This window comes from Oncorhynchus nerka, linkage group LG22 (genome assembly GCF_034236695.1).
Source record: "Oncorhynchus nerka isolate Pitt River linkage group LG22, Oner_Uvic_2.0, whole genome shotgun sequence".
Taxonomy (NCBI): domain Eukaryota; kingdom Metazoa; phylum Chordata; class Actinopteri; order Salmoniformes; family Salmonidae; genus Oncorhynchus; species Oncorhynchus nerka.
In genome coordinates, this window is record NC_088417.1 from 43,985,300 (window position 1) to 44,007,799 (window position 22,500).

At 51.1% G+C, this 22,500-nt stretch overlaps 1 protein-coding gene across 11 annotated transcripts in view; it reads left to right on the top strand.

Moving 5' to 3' along the window:
* LOC115104534 (transcription factor COE1-A) overlaps positions 1-22,500 on the top strand; it is a 191,123-nt gene that overhangs the window by 135,827 nt on the left and 32,796 nt on the right. For all 11 annotated transcript variants that reach the window (XM_065007188.1, XM_065007186.1, XM_065007184.1 and 8 more), the window contains exon 10: positions 4,866-4,992. In XM_065007188.1, the coding sequence (XP_064863260.1) occupies positions 4,866-4,992 (127 nt within the window). The remainder of the gene's footprint in view (positions 1-4,865; positions 4,993-22,500) is intronic.

The following is a 22,500-nucleotide window of genomic DNA, read 5'->3' on the forward strand; positions in this document are numbered from 1 at the left end:
TATTCAGCACAGCTCTCTGATGTGCTTCTGATCCTCTCAATTAGCTTCCATATAGGACTGGTGACTGGGGCTGAGGGATGGAGACTGGGTACTGGGGGATAGAGACTGAAGACTGGAGACTGGGGGCTGGGGGATGGAGACTGGGTACTGGGGATAGAGACTGAAGACTGGAGACTGGGGGCTGGGGATGGAGACTGGGTACTGGGGGATAGAGACTGAAGACTGGAGACTGGGGGCTGGGGATGGAGACTGGGTACTGGGGGATGGAGACTGAAGACAGGAGACTGGGGGCTGGGGGATGGAGACTGGGTACTGGGGGATGGAGACTGAAGACAGGAGGCTGGGGGATGGAGACTGGGTACTGGGGGATGGAGACTGAAGACTGGAGACTGGGGGCTGGGGGATGGAGACTGGGTACTGGGGGATGGAGACTGAAGACTGGAGACTGGGGGCTGGGGACGGAGACTGGGGACTGGGGGCTGGAGACTGAAGACTGGAGACTGGGGGCTGGGGGATGGAGACTGGGGGCTGGGGGATGGAGACTGAAGACTGGGGGATAGAGACTGAACACTGGTGACTGGGGGCTGGGGGATGGAGACTGGGGACTGGTGGCTGGAGACTGGAGACTGGGGACTGGGTGATGGAGACTGGAGACTGGGGGCTAGAGGCTAGAGACTGGACACTGGGGGCTAGAAACTGGAGACTGGAGACTGGGGGCTAGAGACTGGAGACTGGGGGATAGAGACTGGAGACTGGGGGCTAGAGACTGGAGACTGGGGCTGGAGGCTGGAGCTGGGGGCTGGCGACTGGACCCTGGAGACTGGAGACTGGGTGCTAGAGACTGGAGACTGGGGCTGGAGTCTGGAGCTGGGGGATGGTGACTAGAGACTGAGGCTGGGGGCTGGTGACTGGGGACTGGGGACTGTGACTGTGTGCTGGAGACTGGAAACTGGGGCTTGAGCTGGCAAGTGGGGCTGGGTAATGGAGACTGTGTCTGGGAGCTGGAGACTGGGGCCGGGGGCTGAAGACTGGGGCATGGAGATTGGGGCTGGGGAATGGAGACTGGGGGCTGGAGACTGGTGCTGGGGAAATGGAGACTGGGGCTGGAGAATGGGGCATGGAGATTGGGGCTGGGGCATGGAGACTGGAGGCTGGAGACTGGTGCTGGGGAAATGGAGACTGGGGCTGGGGGCTGGAGACTGGGGCTGGGGGAATATGAGGGGAATATGTTATATTATTGCTACCATTAGCAAGTGCAGTGAGGAATAGTAAGGTGAAGGTTTACATACTGTTTAAGTACATCTTTATGTTTGGCCACATCAGGATGAGTAGACCTTACACCTTACGCTATGGTCCACATCTGGAGCACATTTATAGCAGAGCCTCCTCAGCCCTCTCTCTCCTCTCCCAGTAGCCGGAGGGGGTTAGAGGATGGAGGGGGTTAGGGGATGGAGGAGGGTTAGGGGATGGATGGGGTTAGGGGTTGGAGGCGGGTTAGGGGATGGAGGGGGTTAGGGAATGGAGGGGGTTAGGGGATAGAGGGGGTTAGGGGCTGGAGGGGGTAAGGGGATGGAGGGAGGTTAGGCGATTGAGGGGGTTAGGGGTTGGAGGGGGTTAGGGGGTGGAGGGGGTTAGGGGATGGAGGGGGTTAGGGGGTGGAGGGGGTTAGGGGTTGGAGGGGGTTAGGGAATGGAGGGGTGTTAGGGGATGGAGGGGGTTAGGGGTTGGAGTGGGGTTAGGGATGGAGGGGGTTAGGGGATGGAGGGGGGGTACGGGTTGAGGGGGTTAGGGACTGGAGTAGGTTAGGGGATGGAGGGGGTTAGGCGCTGGAGGGGGTTAGGGGCTGGAGTGGGTTAGGGGATGGAGGGGGTTAGAGGATGGAGGGGGTTAGGGGCTGGAGGGGGTTAGGGGATGGAGGGTGGTTTGGGGATAGAGGGTAGTTAGGGGCTGAAGGGGGGTAAAGGGATGGAGGGGGTTAGGGGCTGAAGGGGAGGTAAGGGGCTAAAGGGGGGTAAGGGGATGGAGGGGGTTGGGGGCTGAAGGGGGTAAGGGGATGGATGGGGTTTAGGGGATGGAGGGGGTAAGGGGATGGATGGGGTTAGGGGCTGAAGGGGGTAAGGTGATGGAGGGGGTTAGGGGCTGACGGGGGGTAAGGATTTGGAGGGGGTAAGGGTTTGGATAGGGGTTAGGGGCTGAAGGGGGGGTTATAGGGGATGGAGGGCTGGAGGGCAGGGCAAGCCTTGTAACTGTAGTGCTGGTAAAAAGCAGCCTGTACGAGGCCAAAGTTGATTTCCTCTACCTGCCATTCAGTGTGCAGGCTAATGAGCTGATCCAATCTTCAACACACTCCACTCTGCTCTCCTTTCCCCCGCCGGCCAGTGATTCAGCTATAATAATCACTGCTTATTTATTAGACTTTTAAATTGCAGAACCATGTTGGCATAATGTTAATACACAGGTTTCGAGTCCCACACATGCTTGCCGTTAAAACGGTTGGCTCTGTATTTTTGTTGTATTTATTCTTTTAATTTGTAGAATAATTGCAGTTTAATTCAACCTTGGCTAGTGGAATAGGAACCTTTGCTACAGCAGTTCCCCAGCGCCAAAGGGTTCAGAGCCAGTCATGGTCATGGGGTAATGGCTGAAGCCAGCAGGAGAGAGACGGGACGGGGGTCAAAAATAGCACTGATTAGGCCTCCAGGGGCAGATTTGCCTGAGTTGTCCAGCTGCCCTGCCCTGCCCTCCCTGCCTGATGACCCACCCTCCATCCTCAGCCCAGGGTTTATTTTCGAGGACACAGACAGAGGTAGAGGTAGAGGCAGACCCTCCTGTCTCCTCACCCCGTAGCGCTGGAGTAACGCTGGCCCCCCAATGGTGGAACAAACTCCCTCACGACGCCAGGACAGCGGAGTCAATCACCACCTTCCGGAGACACCTGAAACCCCACCTCTTTCAGGAATACCTAGGATAGGATAAAGTAATCCTTCTCACCCCCCCTTAAAAGATTTAGATGCACTATTGTAAAGTGGCTGTTCCACTGGATGTCTTAAGGTGAACGCACCAATTTGTAAGTCGCTCTGGATAAGAGCGTCTGCTAAATGACTTAAATGTAAATGTAAATGTAAAGGCAGGGGTGGAAAAGTACCCAATTGTCATACTTGAGTAAAAGTAAAGATACCTTAATAGAAAATGTCTCAAGTAAAAGTGAAAGTCACCCAGTAAAATCCTACTTGAGAAAAAGCCTAAAAGTATTTGGTTTTAAATATAGTTAAGTATCAAAAGTAAATGTAATTGCAAAAACAGACTTAAGTATCAAAAGTAAAAGTAAAAGTATAAATCATTTCAAATTCCTTAAGGAAACCAGACCATTTTTATATGATTTTGATTATGCATAGCCAGGGGCACACTCCAACCCTCAGACATCATTTTCAAATGAAGGATGTGTTTAGTGAGTCTGCCAGATCAGAGGCAGTAGGGATGACCAGGGATGTTTCTCTTGATAAGTGTGTGAATTAGATCATTTTCCTGTCCTGCTAAGCATTCAATGTAATACTAGTACTTTTGGGTGTCAGGGAAAATGTATGGAGTAAAAAGTACATAATGTTCTTTAGGACTGTAGTGAAGTATAAAGTTGTTCAAAATATGAATACTAATGTAAAGTACAGATACCAAAAAAAACGAATTAAGTAGCACTTTCAAGTATTTTTAATGAAGTACTTTACGTCACTGAGCATAGCCTACATAGAACTACTGCTCCAGTGTCCCGTCTAGTCCTCAGTATGCTCTGCTGGTCTCAGAGTGCTGTTCGGCCCTTGGTCCGATGTAGGAAGTGCCGGGGCCCCACAGTGTGTTTCCAATTACCGCCCTCCCATACCGGAGAGGCCAGGGGTGAGGCTATGTTAGCTCCCTGCTCTCAGGGCCTCGAGGGCCCTCCAATATCACCCAGCCAGCCAGCCCCCTACCTCCCCCTGTACCCCCGATACTGATCAGCCCTGCAGAGCTGTGATAACCGTCGGCCAGGCATAATGAAAACACACTGATCCTTGTCATGCTGTTCCCCTAGCCCTTCTCAAGCTCCATGTTTATTTACCTTCTGTAACACACAGCCTCTCCAGGTGTGCGGGGAGCTATGGCTCCTGTCCAACAATACCACTCTCACTTTGGATGTGTCTGTGTGCTCTTTAACACCACCCAGACTCACAACACTCACAACACAGACTCACAACACTTTTCAACAACTCACGAGGTCCTTCGCTGCTGCAGTGCAGATGACACAGTCCACTCATAAACGCCCTTCATTCACCACAAGTCATCAAATCAATAAACGTGTTGTTTGCGTGTCTGACGGCATTGTGGACAGTTTGTCCTGCTCTCCTTTCCCTCCAGCCGTCCCTCTTCTCTCCTTCAGTGTGAAGGGTATTTACCCTGGCAGACAATAGAAAGGGATCGGCGGAGGCTCATTGATGTGAAGTGTTTGTTTGCTGTGTTGAAGAGCACCACTCACACACCCAAACTCTGACTCAGGGGAGGAGAGGAGATCGGAGGAGAGGGGAGGGGAGAGCGAACCATGTCTGTAGAGAACACAACTGCAGAAGTCATAGACTTGACTAACGGTTGCCTGTTTCCTTCTTTCTTTCTTTCTTTCTTTCTTTCTTTCTTTCTTTCTTTCTTTCTTTCTTTCTTTCTGTTTCTCTCTCTCTCTCTCTTTCTTTCTGTTTCTCTCTCTCTCTCTCCCCCCCTCCTCTCTCTCTCTCTCTCTCTGTCTCTCTCTCTCTCTCTCTGTCTCTCTCTCTCTCTCTCTCTCTCTCTCTCTCTCTCTCGCTCTCGCTCTCTCTCTTCTGTGCGCTCTCGCTCTCCTCCTGCAGCTCATCACACCCCATGCCATCCGGGTGCAGACTCCGCCCCGCCACATCCCAGGGGTGGTGGAGGTGACCCTCTCCTACAAGTCCAAGCAGTTCTGTAAAGGCACGCCCGGACGCTTCATCTACACAGGTCAGTTTCTCTCCCGCACACAATAATATAATAACAATGAAGAAGAAGAATGGTCTGCGCCATTTAAGCTGACACTTTTATCCAAAGGGACTAACAGTCATGCGTGCATACACAGGAATCAAACCCACTATCCTGGAGTTGCAAGCGTCATGCACTACTTACTGTATATCCTTACAGGGGATCGCACAGGTCGTCCAACTCTTCCAGAGTATTACAATGATTTAAAGTACTAAAGCAGCATCATCTGTCTATACAGGACTACACAGTACAGGTTATTACAGACAGAGAATAGACAGTTTAATATCAGTATTTTTAGAGCCTTGTGTTAGAGGACACAGTATGTAGCCATCGCTCCGCCATTGCTGGTCGCTAGAATTCTATCATGTTCGCCCGTGTTGCAGTGTAGAGAATCATTGTACATGCTGTGAAATACTGTTAAAATAACAAGACAAAAAAAGACGCAAAAGTGATAGTTAAGACGGAAAGCATAGAAATAGCTCACATAGAACAGATCTATCACCTACCAGACTTGATTTCAATGACAGATCTATAACTCAAATGTGGTCGGGCCGCCTACGAAGATATTTAATGAACCATTAAAGAACCACAAGGTGAGAGGTCCAACAGCAGAGTTGAGTACAGGAGTGCAGAACGCACAAGAGCTTGCTATTATCAACTCCAAAGTACGGCACAGAAAACACAGTTAGCTGCACACTGAGAGCCTCTCCAGCTCTCTCTCTCTCTCTGTAGCTGTGTGATTCACAGTGGATGACAGGGGCTTCCTAGCAAACACAGGCCTATCTGGCCTAAGAATCCCACCTATTTCCTCTGTGTGGAGGTTAATGCTCGGCACGGCGCTCTCACAAGCAGTGACATCCTGTACAATCCAGTAGATAAGGCCAATAGAGAACTTATCTCGCTTATAGGAAGGAAAGAGGGGCCTGATTCATCCGTCAGTGAGCAGAGCCACTAGCCTAGCTCTGCTTGCCTGCCTGGCTCTATAGCCATGTGTTTATGTGCAGGAATTAGCAGGGAGTTACACGGAGCGCTTGTATGCCAAGAGGCTGAGAAAGGGTTGTGTGTTGCAGCACAGGCAGTACCTCCCGCTGCTTTAACAGTAACAGGGAGGCCTGTTGGACTAGCAGGAAGGTAGGCTACAGCACCCACTCTGTGAATGGGAGGTTCAGAGGGAGGCCAATGTTGACTTAATTACTGTAGATTGGGAGATTGTAACGACAAATGCTCGTAAAAGCGTTACAATTAAGCTAGGAAAACAGTCTGGGCTTTATAGGCCTCCATCTTGAAGCCATTTGAAGAAAGTGAATCCGTCCAGAACGTGAGCGAATGCGTGTTGGGTTCACACACACACACGCACACACACGCACACACACACACACACACGCACACACGCACACAAACACACACACACACACACACACACACACACACACACACACACACACACACACGTACATACGTGAATGCACAAACACACACATTTACACTTTTAAGATGTTAAGAATGTACAATCCCGTAGAGAAATAAGTATCTGCAAAAACAAGCAATTTTTCATTCTCTGGTGCTCTTTTTCATAGCAACACACAAACACACACACAAACACACACACACACCCCGTGCTGAAACTGAAACAGTGGTGGATTCTGCCCTCCCTGGGCTCACAACCTCGTTTCACCTAATTGAAAATTATAAGAGATGCCCTGGAGGAGAAATTTGTTTGTAATAAGTTGTACATAATGGAGGAACCTGGCTGCAAACCATTTCACTGAGCTCTCTTAGTGGGTGGAACCAATCCCAGAGCAATTTTAGACTCCTGTAATGGCTGTGGCCTTATTCCCTCTTCTGCACTTTTCCTCTCTTCCCTCGGAAAGAGGAAGGGAGGAGGGAGAGAGGAACACTTCTGCAGTGAAGTGGCCCCCTTCCTCGCTCTCATTTTTATTTCTCTCATACTCACACTTGCATGCTCATAGGCATGTCTATACAAATACAATGCACGCACACAGACGCAAACACACACACACGCACGCACACACACACACACACACGCGCACGCATGCGTGCACGTACGTACGTACGCACGCACGCACACACAGACACACACACAGACACACACACACACACACACACATGCGCACGCGCGCACGCACGTGTGCACGTACGCACGTACGCACGCACACACAGACAGACACACACACACACACACACACACACACACACACACACACACACACACACACACACACACACACACACACACACACACACACACACAGCGGAGGGTGTGGGTGACAATGGGAGGCCTCACTCATTAATATTGATCCTCTTGACACGGGTCTACAATGCCACACAGTAGGGCACCATCCAGTGTGTGTGTGTGGCTGTCTGTGTTGTACACTCCAGTTTCTACTCACGCCACACCTCATAGAATTTCCTTCACCAGTAAGATGATGTAAAACATGTTTTAGTGTTATGTTACCATGCTCAGCCCACACCCGTGTTGGGACTACTTTCTCTCTCTGTGGGCTGTGTGACACTATGCAAGGCAGTGACTCTGCACCCTAACCAAGCCCTGCTGTAAATGGGCTGGCTGTGGAATGGGGAAGTCTCATTACCCAGAAATGATTTTTAATCATCTTTGGTTGCCGGGCGGGCTGGGCCGTTCCTCCCGCAGGCTACCTGACTCCATCCATACAGGCCTGTCTGGCTGCTAAGTGCTTTTTTCAAGTGGGCGGAGATGAACCCTGACCCTCTCATTTGCCAATTTCTTCAACATGTGAATTAGGAAATTCGATACGGCCCGGCGGTTACCTCACCCCGCGTCAAGGTCGACTTCTCTCCCCGGGTGAAAGGTCATAGCTGGGAGCGCTCACTGGCTCTCCGTCAGATTCCGTCTGTTTTTGTTGTTGTTGCTCTAGTCCCCCCTCTGGCAGAGCAATTAACCACATACACTCTGCACCAACGAGAGCCCCGAGTTCAAAGTAATTCTACATCTTTTTTTTTAAATGAAGAGAGAAAGTGTCTGTAATGTGGCTGGCAGATGGGATTCCACGGAGCGCCTTATGCTGCTTGATCTGAGCGGTGAGAAATGTACACGTGAGCCACATATTCCTAATAACACACAGCTGGGCCTTCTCCGTGCACCGGCTCTCACACACGCTCAGCGTCTTATTCTCTCCTTGGTCTCTGACATGCGATCAAACTCCTCCACCTCCAGCACAGAGACATCACACTGTGTTGACTGGGTTGGGCAGCACACCCATGCCACCTCTCTCCACAGTCCCAATGCCGTGTCCTTTGTGTCCCTCCTGTCCCTCAACCTCTCCTGGCCTCGGCCCCAGCGAGGCACCAGTCAGGCCTGCTGAGTAGAACTCACCACCAGAGATCTGCCTCTAAACCCCATTCATTTTCCTCTGGTGTCCCCAGTCGGCACCTCGTGGTGGGTTGACTGGGCTCCTGTGCCAGTGTGCAGTGCACCCGTCCTGGGCATGGGTGGGTGGGTGGGTGGCAGCTGGACGCCGTGCCACCCATAGGACAGCTGGCAGCACTAATCATTTGCTGCCGTGGAGACGGAGCGCGGTGGAGTTGAGGGCCTAATTAAATCAATACAGGCATCGGCATGAACGTCTCTCAAGCACCCCCCTAGCCCCTACGGCTGGGCCAGGCAGAAATCAATGGCTACCTGGTAACCACGGGGTCCATGTCAGCTGCCACTGGCCAGCGAATCAGTCAGACAGAGGGATTCCAACCCTTCTCCTACAGCAGGGTTAATGAAAAGCTAGTAGGCAGGAGGAGATGACTGTAGTGTTATAGTGCAGTGGGTGTAGTCACCACCTACCACCTGTGACTTACTGTAAACACGGAGGATTCTTTCTCTTTTCTCTCTGTCTCTCGCTCTCGTTATGTTCTGTCACAGAGGTGACTAGAGTCGGACTCACGTCACCAATTTGATGACTTGAGACTCGACTTGGTCTTGTAGCCTCAAGACTCGGGGCTCGACGTCGACCTGAGACTGATGACTTGAAATGATCTGGCCAGGTTTTGTAACGTTTTGTCCCTCATGTTGTGGCACAGAGTCTGCGTGGATTAGTCTCCATGCAGCCAGAGACAGTAGCCACAGCATCACAGCATTGCCTTAAATCAATATGCAGCTCCAACATTTTTTGGGGGTTGGACCAGCAACCAGCAAATATGAATTGTTTACTTTGCAAGCTCATCAGCAATGAGGCATCAAGCAACAATGACTACATACCCCTAATAGTCTTTTGGTATGTCAAGATGTACTTATGAAGCTTGCATATGGAATTTGTTGTTAAACTTGACTTGACTTGGAAAAAAAGGTGCGAATCGACTCGACTTGACCTGATCATTGAACGCACGACTTGGACTTGACTCGACTTGACCTGATCGTTGAACGCACGACGGACTCGACTTGACCTGATCGTTGAAAGCACGACTTGGACTTGACTTGACCTGATCGTTGAAAGCACGACTTGGACTCGGCTCGACTTGACCTGATCGTTGAAAGCACGACTTGGACTTGACTCGACTTGACCTGATCGTTGAAAGCACGACTTGGACTTGACTCGACTTGACCTGATCGTTGAAAGCACGACTTGGACTTGACTCGACTTGACCTGATCGTTGAAAGCACGACTTGGACTCGACTTGACCTGATCGTTGAAAGCACGACTTGGACTTGACTCGACTTGACCTGATCGTTGAACGCACGACTTGGACTCGACTTGACCTGATCGTTGAACGCACGACTTGGACTCGACTTGACCTGATCGCTGAACACACGACTTGGACTTGACTTGACTTGACCTGATCGTTGAAAGCACGACTTGGACTTGACTCGACTTGACCTGATCGTTGAAAGCACGACTTGGACTTGGCTCGACTTGACCTGATCGTTGAAAGCACGACTCGGACTTGACTCGACTTGACCTGATCGTTGAACGCACGACTTGGACTCGACTTGACCTGATCGCTGAACACACGACTTGGACTTGACTCGACTTGACCTGATCGTTGAAAGCACGACTTGGACTTGACTCGACTTGACCTGATCGTTGAAAGCACGACTTGGACTTGACTCGACTTGACCTGATCGTTGAAAGCACGACTTGGACTCGACTCGACTTGACCTGATCGTTGAAAGCACGACTTGGACTCGACTCGACTTGACCTGATCGTTGAACGCACGACTTGGACTCGACTCGACTTGACCTGATCGTTGAACGCACGACTTGGACTCGACTCGACTTGACCTGATCGTTGAACGCACAACTTGGACTCGACTCGACTTGACCTGATCGTTGAAAGCACGACTTGGACTCGACTCGACTTGATCATTGAACGCACGACTTGGACTTGACTCGACTTGACCTGATCGTTTGAAAGCACGACTTGGACTTGACTCGACTTGACCTGATCGTTGAAAGCGCACCTGACTCGGACTTGACGACTCGACTTGACCTGATCGTTGAACGCACGACTTGGACTCGACTCGACTTGACCTGATCGTTGAAAGCACGACTTGGACTCGACTCGACTTGACCTGATCGTTGAAAGCACGACTTGGACTTGACTCGACTTGACCTGATAGTTGAAAGCACGACTTGGACTTGACTCGACTTGACCTGATCGTTGAACGCACGACTTGGACTTGACTCGACTTGACCTGATCGTTGAACGCATACGACTTGGACTCGACTTGACCTGATCGTTGAGCACGACTTGGACTTGACTCGACTTGACCTGATCGTTGAGCATACGACTTGGACTCGACTCGACTCGACTTGACCTGATCGTTGAACGCACGACTTGGACTTGACTCGACTTGACCTGATCGTTGAACGCACGACTTGGACTTGACTCGACTTGACCTGATCGTTGAAAGCACGACTTGGACTTGACTCGACTTGACCTGATAGTTGAAAGCACGACTTGGACTTGACTCGACTTGACCTGATCGTTGAACGCACGACTTTGACTTGACTCGACTTGACCTGATCGTTGAACGCACGACTTGGACTCGACTTGACCTGATCGTTGAACGCACGACTTGGACTTGACTCGACTTGACCTGATCGTTGAAAGCACGACTCGGACTTGACTCGACTTGACCTGATCGTTGAACGCACGACTTGGACTCGACTTGACCTGATCGCTGAACACACGACTTGGACTTGACTCGACTTGACCTGATCGTTGAAAGCACGACTTGGACTTGACTCGACTTGACCTGATCGTTGAAAGCACGACTTGGACTCGACTCGACTTGACCTGATCGTTGAAAGCACGACTTGGACTCGACTCGACTTGACCTGATCGTTGAACGCACGACTTGGACTCGACTCGACTTGACCTGATCGTTGAACGCACGACTTGGACTCGACTCGACTTGACCTGATCGTTGAACGCACGACTTGGACTCGACTCGACTTGACCTGATCGTTGAAAGCACGACTTGGACTCGACTCGACTTGATCATTGAACGCACGACTTGGACTTGACTCGACTTGACCTGATCGTTTGAAAGCACGACTTGGACTTGACTCGACTTGACCTGATCGTTGAAAGCGCACGACTCGGACTTGACTCGACTTGACCTGATCGTTGAACGCACGACTTGGACTCGACTCGACTTGACCTGATCGTTGAAAGCACGACTTGGACTCGACTCGACTTGACCTGATCGTTGAAAGCACGACTTGGACTTGACTCGACTTGACCTGATAGTTGAAAGCACGACTTGGACTTGACTCGACTTGACCTGATCGTTGAACGCACGACTTGGACTTGACTCGACTTGACCTGATCGTTGAACGCACGACTTGGACTCGACTTGACCTGATCGTTGAACGCACGACTTGGACTCGACTCGACTTGACCTGATAGTTGAAAGCACGACTTGGACTTGACTCGACTTGACCTGATCGTTGAAGCATACGACTTGGACTTGACTCGACTTGACCTGATCGTTGAGCATACGACTTGGACTCGACTTGACCTGATCGTTGAACGCACGACTTGGACTCGACTCGACTTGACCTGATCGTTGAACGCACGACTTGGACTTGACTCGACTTGACCTGATCGTTGAACGCACGACTTGGACTTGACTCGACTTGACCTGATCGTTGAAAGCACGACTTGGACTTGACTCGACTTGACCTGATAGTTGAAAACACGACTTGGACTTGACTCGACTTGACCTGATCGTTGAACGCACGACTTTGACTTGACTCGACTTGACCTGATCGTTGAACGCACGACTTGGACTCGACTTGACCTGATCGTTGAACGCACGACTTGGACTTGACTCGACTTGACCTGATCGTTGAAAGCACGACTCGGACTTGACTCGACTTGACCTGATCGTTGAACGCACGACTTGGACTCGACTTGACCTGATCGCTGAACACACGACTCGGACTTGACTCGACTTGACCTGATCGCTGAACACACGACTTGGACTTGACTCGACTTGACCTGATCGTTGAAAGCACGACTTGGACTTGACTCGACTTGACCTGATAGTTGAAAGCACGACTTGGACTTGACTCGACTTGACCTGATCGTTGAACGCACGACTTGGACTTGACTCGACTTGACCTGATCGTTGAACGCACGACTTGGACTCGACTTGACCTGATCGTTGAACGCACGACTTGGACTTGACTCGACTTGACCTGATCGTTGAACGCACCACGACTTGGACTCGACTCGACTTGACCTGATCGTTGACGCACGACTTGGACTTGACTCGACTTGACCTGATCGTTGAACACACGACTTGGACTTGACTCGACTTGACCTGATCGTTGAAAGCACGACTTGGACTTGACTCGACTTGACCTGATAGTTGAAAGCACGACTTGGACTTGACTCGACTTGACCTGATCGTTGAAGCGCACGACTTGGACTTGACTCGACTTGACCTGATCGTTGAACGCACGACTTGGACTCGACTTGACCTGATCGTTGAACGCACGACTTGGACTTGACTCGACTTGACCTGATCGTTGAAAGCACGACTCGGACTTGACTCGACTTGACCTGATCGTTGAACGCACGACTTGGACTCCACTTGACCTGATCGTTGAAAGCACGACTTGGACTCGACTCGACTTGACCTGATCGTTGAACGCACGACTTGGACTTGACTCGACTTGACCTGATCGTTGAACACACGACTTGGACTTGACTCGACTTGACCTGATCGTTGAAAGCACGACTTGGACTTGACTCGACTTGACTTGATAGTTGAAAGCACGACTTGGACTTGACTCGACTTGACCTGATCGTTGAACGCACGACTTGGACTTGACTCGACTTGACCTGATCGTTGAACGCACGACTTGGACTCGACTTGACCTGATCGTTGAACGCACGACTTGGACTTGACTCGACTTGACCTGATCGTTGAAAGCACGACTCGGACTTGACTCGACTTGACCTGATCGTTGAACGCACGACTTGGACTCGACTTGACCTGATCGTTGAAAGCACGACTTGGACTCGACTCGACTTGACCTGATCGTTGAACGCACGACTTGGACTCGACTCGACTTGACCTGATCGTTGAACGCACGACTTGGACTCGACTCGACTTGACCTGATCGTTGAACGCACGACTTGGACTCGACTTGACTTGACCTGATCGTTGAAAGCACGACTCGGACTCGACTCGACTTGATCATTGAACGCACGACTTGGACTTGACTCGACTTGACCTGATCGTTTGAAAGCGACGACTTGGACTTGACTCGACTTGACCTGATCGTTGAAAGCGCCACGACTCGGACTTGACTCGACTTGACCTGATCGTTGAACGCACGACTTGGACTCGACTCGACTTGACCTGATCGTTGAAAGCACGACTTGGACTCGACTCGACTTGACCTGATCGTTGAAAGCACGACTTGGACTTGACTCGACTTGACCTGATCGTTCAACGCACGACTTGGACTTGACTCGACTTGACCTGATCGTTGAAATCACGACTTGGACTCGACTCGACTTGACCTGATCGCTGAACACACGACGCGGACTTGACTCGACTTGACCTGATCGTTGAACGCACGACTTGGACTCGACTTGACCTGATTGCTGAACACACGACCTGGACTTGACTCGACTTGACCTGATCGCTGAACACACGACTTGGACTTGACTCGACTTGACCTGATCGTTGAAAGCACGACTTGGACTTGACTCGACTTGACCTGATAGTTGAAAGCACGACTTGGACTTGACTCGACTTGACCTGATCGTTGAACGCACGACTTGGACTTGACTCGACTTGACCTGATCGTTGAACGCACGACTTGGACTCGACTTGACCTGATCGTTGAACGCACGACTTGGACTTGACTCGACTTGACCTGATCGTTGAACGCACGACTTGGACTCGACTCGACTTGACCTGATCGTTGAACGCACGACTTGGACTTGACTCGACTTGACCTGATCGTTGAACGCACGACTTGGACTCGACTCGACTTGACCTGATCGTTGAACGCACGACTTGGACTCGACTTGACCTGATCGTTGAACGCACGACTTGGACTCGACGACCTGATCTTTGAACGCACGACTTGGACTTGACTCGACTTGACCTGATCGTTGAACGCACGACTTGGACTCGACGACCTGATCGTTGAACGCACGACTTGGACTCGACTCGACTTGACCTGATTGTTGAACGCACGACTTGGACTCGACTCGACTTGACCTGATCGTTGAACGCACAACTTGGACTCGACTCGACTTGACCTGATCGTTGAAAGCACGACTTGGACTCGACTCGACTTGACCTGATAATTGAACGCACGACTTGGACTCGACTCGACTTGACCTGATCGTTGAAAGCACGACTTGGACTTGACTCGACTTGACCTGATCGTTGAAAGCACGACTCGGACTTGACTCGACTTGACCTGATCGTTGAACGCACGACTTGGACTCGACTGACTTGACCTGATCGTTGAAAGCACGACTTGGACTTGACTTGACCTGATCGTTGAAAGCACGACTTGGACTCGACTCGACTTGACCTGATCGTTGAAAGCACGACTTGGACTCGACTCGACTTGACCTGATCGTTGAAAGCACGACTTGGACTCGACTTGACCTGATCGTTGAACGCACGACTTGGACTTGACTCGACTTGACCTGATCGTTGAACGCACGACTTGGACTCGACTCGACTTGACCTGATCGTTGAACGCACGACTTGGACTTGACTTGACTTGACCTGATCGTTGAACGCACGACTTGGACTCGACTCGACTTGACCTGATCGTTGAACGCACGACTTGGACTCGACGACCTGATCGTTGAACGCACGACTTGGACTCGACGACCTGATCTTTGAACGCACGACTTGGACTTGACTCGACTTGACCTGATCGTTGAACGCACGACTTGGACTCGACGACCTGATCGTTGAACGCACGACTTGGACTCGACTCGACTTGACCTGATCGTTGAACGCACGACTTGGACTCGACTCGACTTGACCTGATCGTTGAACGCACAACTTGGACTCGACTCGACTTGACCTGATCGTTGAAAGCACGACTTGGACTCGACTCGACTTGACCTGATAATTGAACGCACGACTTGGACTCGACTCGACTTGACCTGATCGTTGAAAGCACGACTTGGACTTGACTCGACTTGACCTGATCGTTGAAAGCACGACTCGGACTTGACTCGACTTGACCTGATCGTTGAACGCACGACTTGGACTCGACTCGACTTGACCTGATCGTTGAAAGCACGACTTGGACTTGACTTGACCTGATCGTTGAAAGCACGACTTGGACTCGACTCGACTTGACCTGATCGTTGAAAGCACGACTTGGACTCGACTCGACTTGACCTGATCGTTGAAAGCACGACTTGGACTCGACTTGACCTGATCGTTGAACGCACGACTTGGACTTGACTCGACTTGACCTGATCGTTGAACGCACGACTTGGACTCGACTCGACTTGACCTGATCGTTGAACGCACGACTTGGACTTGACTCGACTTGACCTGATCGTTGAAAGCACGACTTGGACTCGACTTGACCTGATCGCTGAACACACGACTTGGACTTGACTCGACTTGACCTGATCGCTGAACACACGACTCGGACTTGACTCGACTTGACCTGATCGTTGAACGCACGACTTGACTCGACTTGACCTGATCGCTGAACACACGACTTGGACTTGACTCGACTTGACCTGATCGTTGAAAGCACGACTTGGACTCGACTTGACCTGATCGCTGAACACACGACCTGGACTTGACTCGACTTGACCTGATCGCTGAACACATGACTCGGACTTGACTCGACTTGACCTGATCGTTGAACGCACGACTTGGACTCGACTTGACCTGATCGCTGAACACACGACTTGGACTTGACTCGACTTGACCTGATCGTTGAAAGCACGACTTGGACTTGACTCGACTTGACCTGATCGTTGAAAGCACGACTTGGACTTGGCTCGACTTGACCTGATCGTTGAAAGCACGACTTGGACTTGACTCGACTTGACCTGATCGTTGAACGCACGACTTGGACTTGACTCGACTTGACCTGATCGTTGAACGCATGACTTGGACTCGACTTGACCTGATCGTTGAACGCACGACTTGGACTTGACTCGACTTGACCTGATCGTTGAACGCACGACTCGGACTTGACTCGACTTGACCTGATCGTTGAAAGCACGACTTGGACTTGACTCGACTTGACCTGATCGTTGAACGCACGACTTGGACTCGACTCGACTTGACCTGATCGTTGAACGCACGACTTGGACTCGACTCGACTTGACCTGATCGTTGAACGCACGACTTGGACTCGACGACCTGATCTTTGAACGCACGACTTGGACTTGACTCGACTTGACCTGATCGTTGAACGCACGACTTGGACTCGACTCGACTTGACCTGATCGTTGAACGCACGACTTGGACTCGACTCGACTTGACCTGATCGTTGAAAGCACGACCTGGACTCGACTCGAATTGACCTGATAATTGAACGCACGACTTGGACTCGACTCGACTTGACCTGATCGTTGAAAGCACGACTTGGACTTGACTCGACTTGACCTGATCGTTGAACGCACGACTTGGACTTGACTCGACTTGACCTGATCGCTGAACACACGACTCGGACTCGACTCGACTTGACCTGATCGTTGAAAGCACGACTCGGACTCGACTCGACTTGATCATTGAACGCACGACTTGGACTTGACTCGACTTGACCTGATCGTTTGAAAGCACGACTTGGACTTGACTCGACTTGACCTGATCGTTGAAAGCGCACGACTCGGACTTGACTCGACTTGACCTGATCGTTGAACGCACGACTTGGACTCGACTCGACTTGACCTGATCGTTGAACGCACGACTTGGACTCGACTCGACTTGACCTGATCGTTGAACGCACGACTTGGACTCGACGACCTGATCTTTGAACGCACGACTTGGACTTGACTCGACTTGACCTGATCGTTGAACGCACGACTTGGACTCGACTCGACTTGACCTGATCGTTGAAAGCACGACTTGGACTCGACTCGAATTGACCTGATAATTGAACGCACGACTTGGACTCGACTCGACTTGACCTGATCGCTGAACACACGACTCGGACTCGACTCGACTTGACCTGATCGTTGAAAGCACGACTCGGACTCGACTCGACTTGATCATTGAACGCACGACTTGGACTTGACTCGACTTGACCTGATCGTTTGAAAGCACGACTTGGACTTGACTCGACTTGACCTGATCGTTGAAAGCGCACGACTCGGACTTGACTCGACTTGACCTGATCGTTGAACGCACGACTTGGACTCGACTCGACTTGACCTGATCGTTGAAAGCACGACTTGGACTCGACTCGACTTGACCTGATCGTTGAAAGCACGACTTGGACTTGACTCGACTTGACCTGATCGTTCAACGCACGACTTGGACTTGACTCGACTTGACCTGATCGTTGAAATCACGACTTGGACTCGACTCGACTTGACCTGATCGCTGAACACACGACGCGGACTTGACTCGACTTGACCTGATCGTTGAACGCACGACTTGGACTCGACTTGACCTGATCGCTGAACACACAACTTGGACTTGACTCGACTTGACCTGATCGTTGAAAGCACGACTTGGACTTGACTCGACTTGACCTGATAGTTGAAAGCACGACTTGGACTTGACTCGACTTGACCTGATCGTTGAACGCACGACTTGGACTTGACTCGACTTGACCTGATCGTTGAACGCACGACTTGGACTTGACTCGACTTGACCTGATCGTTGAACGCACGACTTGGACTCGACTCGACTTGACCTGATCGTTGAACGCACGACTTGGACTTGACTCGACTTGACCTGATCGTTGAACGCACGACTTGGACTCGACTCGACTTGACCTGATCGTTGAACGCACGACTTGGACTCGACGACCTGATCGTTGAACGCACGACTTGGACTCGACGACCTGATCTTTGAACGCACGACTTGGACTTGACTCGACTTGACCTGATCGTTGAACGCACGACTTGGACTCGACGACCTGATCGTTGAACGCATACGACTTGGACTCGACTCGACTTGACCTGATCGTTGAGCATACGACTTGGACTCGACTCGACTTGACCTGATCGTTGAACGCACAACTTGGACTCGACTCGACTTGACCTGATCGTTGAAAGCACGACTTGGACTCGACTCGACTTGACCTGATAATTGAACGCACGACTTGGACTCGACTCGACTTGACCTGATCGTTGAAAGCACGACTTGGACTTGACTCGACTTGACCTGATCGTTGAAAGCACGACTCGGACTTGACTCGACTTGACCTGATCGTTGAACGCACGACTTGGACTCGACTCGACTTGACCTGATCGTTGAAAGCACGACTTGGACTTGACTTGACCTGATCGTTGAAAGCACGACTTGGACTCGACTCGACTTGACCTGATCGTTGAAAGCACGACTTGGACTCGACTCGACTTGACCTGATCGTTGAAAGCACGACCTGGACTCGACTTGACCTGATCGTTGAACGCACGACTTGGACTTGACTCGACTTGACCTGATCGTTGAACGCACGACTTGGACTCGACTCGACTTGACCTGATCGTTGAACGCACGACTTGGACTTGACTCGACTTGACCTGATCGTTGAAAGCACGACTTGGACTCGACTTGACCTGATCGCTGAACACACGACTTGGACTTGACTCGACTTGACCTGATCGCTGAACACACGACTTGGACGTGACTCGACTTGACCTGATCGTTGAAAGCACGACTTGGACTCGAGTTGACCTGATCGCTGAACACACGACCTGGACTTGACTCGACTTGACCTGATCGCTGAACACATGACTCGGACTTGACTCGACTTGACCTGATCGTTGAACGCACGACTTGGACTCGACTTGACCTGATCGCTGAACACACGACTTGGACTTGACTCGACTTGACCTGATCGTTGAAAGCACGACTTGGACTTGACTCGACTTGACCTGATCGTTGAACGCACGACTTGGACTTGACTCGACTTGACCTGATCGTTGAACGCATGACTTGGACTCGACTTGACCTGATCGTTGAACGCACGACTTGGACTTGACTCGACTTGACCTGATCGTTGAACGCACGACTCGGACTTGACTCGACTTGACCTGATCGTTGAAAGCACGACTTGGACTTGACTCGACTTGACCTGATCGTTGAACGCACGACTTGGACTCGACTCGACTTGACCTGATCATTGAACGCACGACTTGGACTCGACTCGACTTGACCTGATCGTTGAACGCACGACTTGGACTCGACGACCTGATCTTTGAACGCACGACTTGGACTTGACTCGACTTGACCTGATCGTTGAACGCACGACTTGGACTCGACTCGACTTGACCTGATCGTTGAACGCACGACTTGGACTCGACTCGACTTGACCTGATCGTTGAAAGCACGACTTGGACTCGACTCGACTTGACCTGATAATTGAACGCACGACTTGGACTCGACTCGACTTGACCTGATCGTTGAAAGCACGACTTGGACTTGACTCGACTTGACCTGATCGCTGAACACACGACTCGGACTTGACTCGACTTGACCTGATCGTTGAACGCACGACTTGACTCGACTTGACCTGATCGCTGAACACACGACTTGGACTTGACTCGACTTGACCTGATCGTTGAAAGCACGACTTGGACTCGACTTGACCTGATCGCTGAACACACGACCTGGACTTGACTCGACTTGACCTGATCGCTGAACACACGACTCGGACTTGACTCGACTTGACCTGATCGTTGAACGCACGACTTGGACTCGACTTGACCTGATCGCTGAACACACGACTTGGACTTGACTCGACTTGACCTGATCGTTGAAAGCACGACTTGGACTTGACTCGACTTGACCTGATCGTTGAAAGCACGACTTGGACTTGGCTCGACTTGACCTGATCGTTGAAAGCACGACTTGGACTTGACTCGACTTGACCTGATCGTTGAACGCACGACTTGGACTTGACTCGACTTGACCTGATCGTTGAAAGCACGACTTGGACTTGACTCGACTTGACCTGATCGTTGAACGCACGACTTGGACTCGACTCGACTTGACCTGATCGTTGAAAGCACGACTCTGACTTGACTCGACTTGACCTGATCGTTGAACGCATGACTTGGACTTGACTCGACTTGACCTGATCGTTGAAAGCACGACTTGGACTTGACTTGACCTGATCGTTGAAAGCACGACTTGGACTCGACTCGACTTGACCTGATCGTTGAAAACACGACTTGGACTTGACTCGACTTGACCTGATTGTTGAACGCACGACTTGGACTTGACTCGACTTGACCTGATCGTTGAACGCACGACTTGGACTCGACTCGACCTGATCGTTGAACGCACGACTTGGACTTGACTTGACCTGATCGTTGAACGCACGACTTGGACTCGACTTGACCTGATCGCTGAACACACGACTTGGACTTGACTCGACTTGACCTGATCGTTGAAAGCACGACTTGGACTCGACTTGACCTGATCGCTGAACACACGACCTGGACTTGACTCGACTTGACCTGATCGCTGAACACACGACTCGGACTTGACTCGACTTGACCTGATCGTTGAACGCACGACTTGGACTCGACTTGACCTGATCGCTGAACACACGACTTGGACTTGACTCGACTTGACCTGATCGTTGAAAGCACGACTTGGACTTGACTCGACTTGACCTGATCGTTGAAAGCACGACTTGGACTTGGCTCGACTTGACCTGATCGTTGAAAGCACGACTTGGACTTGACTCGACTTGACCTGATCGTTGAACGCACGACTTGGACTTGACTCGACTTGACCTGATCGTTGAACGCACGACTTGGACTCGACTTGACCTGATCGTTGAACGCACGACTTGGACTTGACTCGACTTGACCTGATCGTTGAACGCACGACTTGGACTCGACTTCGACTTGACCTGATCGTTGAAGCATACGACTTGGACTCGACTCGACTTGACCTGATCGTTGAACGCACGACTTGGACTCGACGACCTGATCTTTGAACGCACGACTTGGACTCGACTCGACTTGACCTGATCGTTGAACGCACGACTTGGACTTGACTCGACTTGACCTGATCGTTGAACGCACGACTTGGACTCGACTCGACTTGACCTGATCGTTGAACGCACGACTTGGACTTGACTTGACCTGATCGTTGAACGCACGACTTGGACTCGACTTGACCTGATCGCTGAACACACGACTTGGACTTGACTCGACTTGACCTGATCGTTGAAAGCACGACTTGGACTCGACTTGACCTGATCGCTGAACACACGACCTGGACTTGACTCGACTTGACCTGATCGCTGAACACACGACTCGGACTTGACTCGACTTGACCTGATCGTTGAACGCACGACTTGGACTCGACTTGACCTGATCGCTGAACACACGACTTGGACTTGACTCGACTTGACCTGATCGTTGAAAGCACGACTTGGACTTGACTCGACTTGACCTGATCGTTGAAAGCACGACTTGGACTTGGCTCGACTTGACCTGATCGTTGAAAGCACGACTTGGACTTGACTCGACTTGACCTGATCGTTGAACGCACGACTTGGACTTGACTCGACTTGACCTGATCGTTGAACGCACGACTTGGACTCGACTTGACCTGATCGTTGAACGCACGACTTGGACTTGACTCGACTTGACCTGATCGTTGAACGCACGACTTGGACTTGACTCGACTTGACCTGATCGTTGAAAGCACGACTTGGACTTGACTCGACTTGACCTGATCGTTGAACGCACGACTTGGACTCGACTCGACTTGACCTGATCGTTGAACGCACGACTTGGACTCGACTCGACTTGACCTGATCGTTGAACGCACGACTT